Source organism: Scleropages formosus, chromosome 20 (genome assembly GCF_900964775.1).
Source record: "Scleropages formosus chromosome 20, fSclFor1.1, whole genome shotgun sequence".
Taxonomy (NCBI): Eukaryota; Metazoa; Chordata; class Actinopteri; order Osteoglossiformes; family Osteoglossidae; genus Scleropages; species Scleropages formosus.
This window is the reverse complement of record NC_041825.1, coordinates 2,939,207-2,949,982: the sequence shown is the minus strand read 5'-3', so window position 1 is coordinate 2,949,982 and position 10,776 is coordinate 2,939,207. Positions and strand designations below refer to the sequence as shown.

The window sequence follows — 10,776 nt, the reverse complement described above, 5'->3', positions numbered from 1 at the left end:
GAACAAAAAATATTTTTCATAATAAAGCCCAGTTTACATGTATCAATATTCCTACGAGGGTAAAACTGTGCTCATTGACCTTTTGAACCTCCCAATGCACTGAGCTCAGAGCTCTCATTATTATCCAATTACAATTACAATACAATTACAATTACAGTGATGCTTCAAATCACGTGGATCCGTCTCCACGCTCTTGTTTTCGTCACCACTGCATTTTTTATTTTCTCACATTTTCTCATGTTTTTGCTACAACATTGCGGTCATTAGTATTTGTGAACCTCTATCAATAAAATTAGAATAAACATAATTTTAATGTAGCTTTTAAACATTTTTCTTTTGAATTCTGTTGTTTTCTTACCGAATTTTCACTTTAACCACATGAAACTATGTAAATAAAAATACATTTCGGTTGCGCGTATGAAATTGTTGTCACGTCCACAAGCCAAGCAGCCGCACATGACGGTAATCAAGGCCAGGGATAAAGGCAGTGCCGTCCCCGCACAAGGTTGCGGAATCTTGCAACGCCCTGGCTATGAAATTCAGCGTTTCAGCCCTTGCTGTTCCTCATTCTCGTGTCCACCCGGCTTTCGACCTCTGCTTGCTTTCCCTTGTTCTGAGTACTGTCTTGCCCTCCCAATGGCGTTTGCGCCTCGATCGACCCTACGCCTGTCCCTGACCACCGATTTCGCCTGCCTCTCTGTGTTGGATGGAATCCGGGATGACCTCACCTGCGCTTGGGTCCGAACCGCCTAGCTCCCGTGTGTGACAATTGTAATTTAAAGGTGTAATTTTAATTTTGCTAGTTGTTTATGTCACCATTATTGCCATTACATTCAATGATATATGGGAATTACAATTTATGAGTAACATCTGTACAAAAAAAACATTGCTAAGGATTCTGTACGCTCTGGTACGGGACGAGGTCCATGGGGGTTGACACCATGAGTTACCGCACTGGTTGGACATATAAAAGGGCCAAGTGTGCACATATGGCATCAGACGTCCCTCCGCTTTCCTCTCTCACTCGCCGTCTCGCTGCCTTTTCTCACACATCCACCGCATCGCCGGGGCTAAATCCAGATTACCAGACTTTCCGTCCTCTTCCTTGCCCCCATCCTTTAATCCCAAAACTAAAGACATTCTCAAGTGATTTTTTTCACCATCTGTTCTTTCCATTACGCGGATTAATATGGATGCTGCTGATTTTCATGGAAGCAAAGATGATTATAAATGTTGTTTATTTAAAGAGATTTGTTGGCTTTATTTCACTGGGGAACCTGTCACGTTTTTATCCCTTCTCGTCTCTGAGATGATGGTTCCACTTTTTCCCCAGTAATTTAGCTGCAGTAATGTTCTGAAAATTGAAATGACAAAAGCGTTACTTTCTGCCTTTATTGAATATCTACCGTTTTTTGTATCAGTTTAAAAAGTAGTATGTTATGTAAACTCAGCAATATCGAGTAAGCTTGTCCAGGCCATGATGACATCCCGTCCAGACACTGCAACTCTCTCCTGTGTGGCCTTCCTGCTACTGCCATCAAACCTCTGCAGCTTCTTCAGAATGCTGCTGCACGAGTTGTGTTTGACTTGCCGAAGCGTTCGCATGTATCTCCTCTACTTGTTTCTCTGCACTGGCTTCCTATAGCTGCTCGGATCAAATTTAAGACCCTGGTTATTGTCTACAAAAGCATCAATAGAACTGCTCCCAGATATCTACAAGACTTGATCAACCGCTACACCCAAACCAGACTGCAACGCTCTTCCACATCTGCCCACTTAGTGGTCCGGGTAAAGCACGGAGGTTCTCGGTTCTGGCTCCGTTGTGGTGAAACAACTTCCCCCTGTCACTCAGAACTGCTGAATCTTTGTAGTCATTTAAAAAGGGTCTGAAAACTCACCTCTTCCTGACTCATTTTGCCCATCATCTCAGGTTTAAATGTTCATGCACTTCAACTTTAAGATCATGTCCGGATAAACCTTTATGCAGCTACTCCTGTCATGTAACGTAAATGTCGATATTTGGATAAAGTTTAATACAGCTACTCGTGTGACGAACATTGGTTCTTATGATGGAAAGAAACAAACTAACTGCACTTAAGAATCACGCGTTTGCATCTTAGTGTCTCTTTCTCCTAATGTAATGAGCACGTTGATTTTCTATGAGATCTTCGTCGCTTTGGAGAAAAGAGTCTGCTAAATGAATACACGTACATGTGTTTTCACCAGTCTGGGAGGAGATTATGACCCCTGAGAGATACAGCATGACATACCCGTTTCCATATTTTTCATCTCGTTTATTGATATTTTTCAGCACTGTACAAGTGATACAGAGTTCAAAAGTGAGATGAGCTCATACAGCGAGCGTCAGGTATTGTTGGGAGGTACGGAAGAGAGAACGGGACAAAAACGTTTCACACACATACTGTCATAAGATGATTTCCTTCAAAAGGGAGAGTCACAAACAACTGTAAATCCGTGTATCCACGTCCAGTGAATTAGACTAATCGGTTCCATATATTGAGCTGTGTCTTCTCCTCGCTCCACATCATTTTCTTCTTCTACCTTCTCGTCCTTTGCTCTTTCACTGGCGAGACATCATTTTCACAAATTCTGTGTATGGAAGAAAATCAAAGCGAATAAACTTCTCTGTAATTTACATAAATTAATGCATCCTAATACCTTTGTATCTAGCAATGTGGCCATGTATTTTTATGGAAATAAATGTTCCTGAGAGACTATTCCGAACTCTGAATACAGCTCTGTAGAGCTACATGTGTGTTCGGTGCTTTTTTAAATTCTACACAGAGCTGGGAAATCAGTTTCATGCACATTTTACATCTAATGCAATTCAGTTTCTGGAAATTCGCTTCTTTAATCAAAATCTACATCCAGCCTGCTGTCTGGAGTCTTTGGATTTGTCAAGCAGCACATAAAGTTTATACCAAGCAAAGCTGAAATGACTCTGACACCAGGAGTGTGTGTCTGTGAGGGCTGCCTGCTCGTGCCCCAGGGTGTGTCTTTGTCTTCAATTCTCACCCTCAAAGTCTACTGTCCCGTCCCCGTTGTTGTCGGCCTCTTTCACCACGGCGTCGATCTCTCGGCGGCTCATGTGTTCTCCCATCAGCTTGGTCATGGCGCAGCGCAGCTCCTCGGTTGTTATTGCTCCGTCCCCATCCATGTCAAACTGCAACCATCAAGAATGAGGGCATGGACACATTTCAGAGACATGAAGTAGACCCAAGTGGATACATCGGGGAGAACGTTGTTTGAAACAGGCCTTAGATGAAGAAACCATAGTCTCGCTCTCTTTTTTACTTTCATTCATTTATCTGACACTGTACTCCAGAGCAACTGACAGTGTTAATCTGCTTACAATTATTTATCCATTTATGCAGCTGGGTAATTTTACTAGAGCGGTTTAGGGTAAGTAGGCACAGTGGCACAGCGAACAGCGCTGCTGTCTCACAGTTCCTGGGTGGTGCGAGAGGATGTGGGTTTGATCCCTACTCAGTCTGTGGGGAGTTTGCATGTTTGCCCTGAGTATGCTCTGGTTTCCTCCCACACTCCAAAGACATGCTGTTCAGGTTCCCCCATAGTGTGTGAGTGACAGAGAGTGTGTGTGTGTTCCACTGATGTATGGATGAGTGACCCATTGCAAGTAGTGTATCAAGCAGTGTAACTGACCACGGTGAATAAGGTGTGTGGGCTGATAACACTACATAGAGCTCATTGGAAGTTGCTTTGGAGAAAAGTGTCTGCTAAATAAATAAATATAAGTACCTTGCTCAAGGGTATCACAACTGGAGGTGGGATCTGAACCTACAACCTCTGAGCCCAAAGGTGGCAGCGCCAACCACTTTGCCAGCAGCTGCCCTTCATTTTCAACCCTAAACTAATGTGACTGCTGCTCCGCCTTGTTATTCGTCCTTCTCACCTCTTTGAAGGCGTCTCTCAACTCCTTGACTCCAATCATCCCGGCGGTTTCAGCAAGGAGCTTTGGGGCCATTAATTCCACAAAGTCCTCAAAATCCACCCTCCCTCCCACTGGAAGAAAATGGGAAGAGAGTCTGGAGATTAGAGGAACTGACCATCAAGCCCTGGCCAGACTCCCAGTTAGGATGTGATGTAAATTTTCCCCATGGAAAGAGCGCAGAAGAAAAGAGCACTGAAATTTATTAAACACTTCTTACAAGAATATAAAAGATTTTCCAACTTAGTTCCAATTAGTTTCTTGTAATTTTTTCCAGGAATAAATTGACGATATTTTTTGCATAAGCTGTTAACTATTGAAAAGTTTATGAATGTGTTACTCTACAACTACATGTAAGTGTACTTACAAGAACTTGCGTAGCTACTAGTGTAGCTGACGTTGCGTTTACGTTACTTTATTCAGCAGACGTAAAGTAACGGAAATAAAGTAACGAAAACGTAGTGTCGCTTCAGTTCTTCAAATACATAAAGAAAAGACAAAAAGACTAAACTTGTTTGTGATTGTTTTGAAAGTTACTATTCATTCCGTACTGATGGAAATAAACATGACTATGCTGGTTACTAATGTGCGCTCCAGTGCGGATTTTTACGTACAGTTTTATTTTCTATGTACGGCTATATAGGCTAGACATTGTTTGAGGTTTTTGCATTACGAAAATATTTTTAAATGAGCAAGGTGTTCATAAACACTGCAGCAAATATATGTTTTGCCATCTAAAATTCCACACTAGTATTCATCAATAAAAAAAATCTTAATTGTTAGCTATTTTTGTAATATCATGTTTTGTTATTGTTTAAATCTGGAAATATGGCTGAAATAAAAACTGCTAATGTCGATATATTTGCAGTCCCTCGCTGTACCTGTATATCGTTGTGACCCCGAGCTGTCAAATAAAATAAAATAAATAAAAAACAAGATACTTAATTATATCAGGTACCGATGAAGAGTATCCTCACTGGAGATTTTAAATATTGCAAAATACTTTTTTAAAAAGTGAAATGCTGGTCTGCTGACATCTCGTGTGTTTTCCTGTAGTTAAATTTAGAGCTAATTTAACACTTTAAAGGAAGTGGCAGCACATTTGTTTTGGATAGCAAAAACCTCAGAATAATTCGAAGGAATACATTTGCTTTCACATATTTTTCATTGTTCACGTAAAATATGAACAATTAAAATTATGTATTACTTTGCGACTTTCCCCTTTTTACTCAGAATTCAGACATTATGTAATGATTTGTTGAGAGTAAAGTTACATGTAATTTGTTAACAATTAACTGTTAACAGTGGCTGTTAACATCACCCTTCACTTTATTTGTCATATAAAACATGGAGAGATTGTCACAACATAAATGAACATACATCATCATGCATTTATGGTTATTCCTTTCATCTGTCTTTTTTGAACTAACACTACTGCTGCATGTTGGGACAGTTCAATTAGTCCAAAGTTGATGCATCTCATATGGTAAAGCATTTCAGTCATGGCTGTACATTATTTACATAATAATATTTACACTGTATATTATATATACAGAAAAGGATGGTATGCCTCCTCCAGGTAAGAGGAGAGAATCTGTCCGGACTGTAGTGGTGAAGGGGGAGCTGAGCCATAAGGCGAATCTCTCCATTTACCGGTCGATCTACGTCCCTACCTTCACCTATGGTCATGAACTTTGGGTAATGACCGAAAGAATAGGATCGCAGATACAAGCGGCTGAAATGAGTTTTCACTCTCCGTGATCGGGTGAGGAATTTGGCCATACGGGAGGAACTCGGAGTAGAGCCGCTACTCCTCCGCATTGAGAAGAGCCAGTTGAGGTGGTTTGGGCATCTGGTACGGATGTCCCCTGGGCGCCTCCCTTCGGAAGTATATCGGGCTGGCCAACCGGGACGAGACCCCGAGGTCAGCCCAGGACACACTGCGAAGATTACATCTTCCAGTTGTCCTGGGAGTGGCTGGGGATCCCCCAGGGTAAGCTGGAGGAACTCGTGAGGGACAGGGACACCTGGCCTTCTCTGCTCTCCCTATTGCCACTACGACCCTAGAAGGTCTAAGTGGCCTAGAAGATGGATGGATGGATGGATTATATATACACTGTTACATCTTCTCAGAGATTCATTGAATTGGAAATACATCGAAAGGTCAAAGTCAGTAGACATTTTCGTCCCGAGTGGATGACCTTTTCTGGAGTAGCTCAAAGGGACAGCAGTCTAGAACAGTCCAAGACCCTGACAGTCCCTCAGTGTGCCGTTCACAGATCACGGTAGACATTACTTTTGTTTACTGCTTTAAGAAACAGATCGTTTTGGCTGCTACACATTTCTGTACTAATGCGTTGACTGTATGAACTCACAATTCATGTTGATGTTCTGGCTCAGTTCGATGAGCTCCATCTCGGTGGGCATGTAGCCCATCGTCCTCATCAAGTTGCCCAGATCCTTGCAGCTGATCAGGCCGTCCTTGTCCTTGTCAAACTCGTCAAAAGCCTCCCGCAGCTCTGCATGGGGCGACAGGGAGTGACTCAGTGTTGGCCAGTGAGGCTGGAGTGAGATCAATAGAGGACAGGACAGTTCCGACATCGCCACTGCCTCATCTCCGCTGCTGGGCCAACGTGGAGAGACAGCCACACCATGTCCAAATAATGCGTTCAAACGGCTCACACAAGGACGCCCATTAGAGTATTTTTATCAGCAGACAACAAGCAGTTTTTTTGCATGGAACAATTATCAGAAAATGAATAAAAAAAAATAAATCGAAAAAAAGAAAGATTTTACCTTCAATTTCATCATCTGCTAGTTCCCTTTCCTGGAATATAACATGAAATTAACAATTAACAATTTAACAAGTCCTTATTTTCACGAAACAAGTTTAGTACTTAATTAAAATTTTAAGAAATTACAATTTTATGGTGTAAGTACATGAGAAAAGTGAAAAAAAAAGGTGTTCAATAACCCAGACACAGTATCACTATGTTACATAAGAACACGGAAAAGCACACAAATACACAGATTGGACGGTAAATATTCTTTTTTTTTTCTGGTACATCAAACATACAGCCAGATTTTAAATCTCTATCATATGATATTCTGCAGGAGAAAAAATAAAAATTACTGAATAAAACTCTTGTAAGAGGAATAATGTTTAATGTTATTATTGCCCATGTGGGGAATAAGGAAGAGGCTGCAGTTTGGCCACCAGAAGCATAACTAGTACAATGAGGGTAAAACACAGACATTGGCCCACATGTGCATCATTAGATGATAAAATACTTGACAAGAAGTGAATAAATTGTGTAGTAAATAGTACATTGGCACATATAGAAAATGCCAAAATTCAAATTCGTGTATGAAATCCATGAATTAAAGAGCGACACACAGAATCCAACCCTGGTTCTCTGTTCTCCTTTTGCCCATTTTTACTGTATTTTATTATTTCATTTATTCATCAGTAAAAAGGGAAAGAATCAGAATCTTTATCTTTTGCTGTTGACATTAATTGTACTCCAATTCAGTTCTAGACCATTTGAACTCGGGTTCAATGTCTTTATAGCGAGACCTGCCGAAAGCAAGAGTATTGAAACACTTTTTGGAAATAATCGATCCAGTTCCTTTATTTGAGGATCAGCATTCAAAATCCCTTTTGTAATATTATAGCAATCCTTATTACGAGCTGAAGTTGACGCCCTCCTCTCAACAGCGCGCTCCGCGGACATTGAGGACACACACTACACGAGCAGGGAAAGCAAGACACTTACGATGTTCTTGCCTCCTCTCAGGAAGATGCACGCTTCTCCAAAGCTCATGGTGGAGGAAGAGGAGTTTGCAAAGAGTCTGTGTGTGTGTGTGTGTGTGTGTGTGTGAGAGAGAGAGAGAGAGGGAGAGTGTGTGTGTGTGTGTGGCTGGGCTCTACTCTCTACTCTACTGCATATGTGTGCTTCTGCTGCGTGTCTGAGTCCCAGCTACAGGCACGTCAGTGAGAGTTCAGCCCAAGTCTCACTCCTGTTTCACCTACAAAATAAGAACGTGGATGTCACATCTTGCTTTCCTTATTTGCACTTTCCAGCACCGTTTAACTGTAAGTAATAAAAAACTTCTGCTGTTGGTAATATGTGTTAAAATCAGCAACTCAGGAACAAATGCATGATCATCACACCATTATTTTAATGCAGCACTGATTTAAATTGTAGAAGAGTACTGAATTCGGGCAGAAGGTGGCATATTAGTTAGAGCTGCTGCCTTACACTTGGAGGAGGTTCGAATCCCACTTCCCAGTACCCTTGAGCAAGGTACATACCCTGAAATGCTCCAGTAAAATGACCCAACTGTATGACAGAGTAAATAATTTACAGTTATTCATTCAGCTGATGCTCTTCTCCAAAGTGACTTACAATTTTAATGACAAGCTTACAATATACCCAATTATACAGCTGGGTAATTTAGGGTAAGTACACTGCTCAAGGGTACTATAAACCAAGGTGGGGATCAAACTTGCAACCCTTGGATCCTAAGGCAGTAACAGTAACCATTACACTACTAGTTGTCCCCATTGTAACTGTAAGCAGTTGAACATTGTTAAAAAAAAGTATAGTTAAATGTCACTGATATGTAATGTGGTAGTTAGTGCTGAACCGACCTGAGGTTTTCCGGGCTTCTCTTCGTCCAGAGATCAGCTCACGTGTTCTTTCCCATGGAGCGAAGGGACTTCCTCTGGACCGTCTTCCCTCCTTGCTATTCCTTCGTGAATCATGAGGAGACGACTCTTTGTCTGTGTGAAAACCGTGAATGAGAGAGGAAAGGAGGGACATTTACAGGAGCAGAGGGCAAGGGGGGGGGGGTTGGGAGGAGGAGCGAAATGAGGAATAAGAGCAAGGGGGGCAGTAAGAATATATATGTATGCATACACACGCGACGATAAAATTGAAATGACATTATAATAATATTTCAGTATTCAAATTATTGTGCAAGAATTGTATAGCAATAGGTAGGAAGTCTCATGACGAGGATATTAAAATTTTGCCAACTATAAGCCGCTTTCCCCATTTAGTGCTCAGCCGTGGCCTTTGGAACTCGTAGTAAATTCCACAGTTAAGCACCGCAATAAAACCTTTAAGTTTTTTTTTTATTCCGTATCACCGGTTACAGCTGAGCTGGAAATATGAGTGGCTCAAAGTGAGCACGTTTCTGTTCTTGCAGTTAATAGTCATTCGTGTCAGTTATGGTGTAGTTCAGAGAAGAAAACCACTATAGAGCAGCAGCTTTGGATTAAGTGGCTCATTATGGTTATGGTTATGGTTATGATTATGTCATTACGGAGCGCCTCAATGCATGATTATGCAGGCCTGCACTTGAAAATCCGTGCAGATACACAAATGGTGAACATATGCAGTCTTTACATTGGCGCGGGGTAAATAGTAGTACCACTGCGACAGACCGGGATTAACCCTATTAAGCTCTTTAAATCACCTCTACAGTCTCAACACAGAGTCTACACTTTATTAACCTTTCTGACTTGGTTACATAAATTTGCCAGAACCCCCCCCCCCCCAACACACACACACACATTTTATGGCAAATGAAAAATCTGTTTGCATAACAGAGTTAATCCAAAGCCTCAGAACGGGGAGCATTAATAGCGATTCGGTTTTTTTCGGTTGTGTTATTATACTGGGGCGACTGCGGCGTTACGTAAAGGCTGGAAGAGAGCGAGGAAGAGGGACCCTGATGTCATGGGCGCCTGGAGTTGGGAGAGGCAAGAGCAGAGCGCTGAGAGGAAAACACAGATGGATAGGGGGTGACAGGATGTTTCGGAAAGGTACAAAGACAGAGGTTGAGCCGGGATAAAAGAAGAGCAAACAAGTTATTTTGGGAGAGCTGGGATCAAGTAGGGGAAAGAGCATAGATGACAGCATATGTGCAGATTCATATGACACAGTATGAGACATGTCATCTCAGGGTGAAGGGGGGGGGAATACAGCTAGAGTACAAGTTAACCAAGAATGAAATCTATCGCAAAGTCAACTGCATATTAAAATTAGATATTTGGAAGAAAAAATAAATATTCTCTAAATCTGACTCTGGGTAAATATCATTAATATTACAGCGTACAGCCCCTCCCCTACTTATGACAGATGCGACTTATGACCATCCGTACACACGACTGAAAAAAATACAGTAGAAATTTAAAAAATAAAGAAAAAATATATGTAGATATAAAAATTACGTTTGGTCGTACGTGCACCAGTGCTAACGGCAGCAAGGGTACGATAGTGACCGTCGGACGATTTCCCGGCATTGTGTTCATCACAGCGTCTCTCTCAGGTCTCGCTCTCAGTTGCCATTCGGTAATTTGCGTTATTCGAGTAGATCTAACGAATTTTCCTGCTGGATTAAACCATTATTGTATTAAACCCCAAAGAAGACGACAAACAAGAGGAAAAACCCATCTCCCCCCGATAGACCTGGCAGGAAGCTGAAGAAGACGCTCGATTTGGAATTTAAAATGAATGTAATCAACCAATATGTAGGAGGAAAAAAGTTAATGTGATTCTACGTGATCTACAGTCGTCCCATTCGATGGTCTCCACAATTTTAAAGGACAAAGAAAAAATATGGGAAGCACTGAAAGGTTCGGCAAGTATGAAGAGTATAATAATGACAAAGCAACGAGGGCCCATCCATGAAATGGAAAAGCTACTGATGCTGTGGATGGAACATCAAATTCAAAAACATGTACTACAAAACTTACTAAAAATAAAAAATAAAAATGATGAAATGTGAACTAAAAA

The 10,776-nt window shown here is 41.4% G+C and overlaps 1 protein-coding gene across 1 annotated transcript; it reads right to left on the bottom strand.

The window, feature by feature from the left end:
* Window positions 1–2,581: 2,581 nt before the first annotated feature.
* Window positions 2,582–7,794, bottom strand: cabp5a (calcium binding protein 5a). The gene is made up of 6 exons (XM_018749798.1): window positions 7,747–7,794; window positions 6,767–6,797; window positions 6,346–6,489; window positions 3,935–4,044; window positions 3,037–3,184; window positions 2,582–2,610 (listed from the first exon to the last, which is right to left on the bottom strand). Exons 1-6 carry the CDS (start codon window positions 7,792–7,794, stop codon window positions 2,582–2,584), a joined length of 510 nt encoding a protein of 169 aa, XP_018605314.1.
* Window positions 7,795–10,776: the final 2,982 nt, after the last annotated feature.

Bases quoted from the DNA above. Each gene is read 5' to 3' on its own strand.
- cabp5a (XM_018749798.1), bottom strand. From the start codon at position 7,794: ATGAGCTTTGGAGAAGCGTGCATCTTCCTGAGAGGAGGCAAGAACATC. The intron at 6,490-6,766 runs GTAAAATCTTTC...CGCCCCATGCAG, and splicing joins AGCAGATGATGAAATTGAAG to AGCTGCGGGAGGCTTTTGAC. The intron at 2,611-3,036 runs GTGAGAATTGAA...TTCCATACACAG, and splicing joins CGGGACAGTAGACTTTGAGG to AATTTGTGAAAATGATGTCT.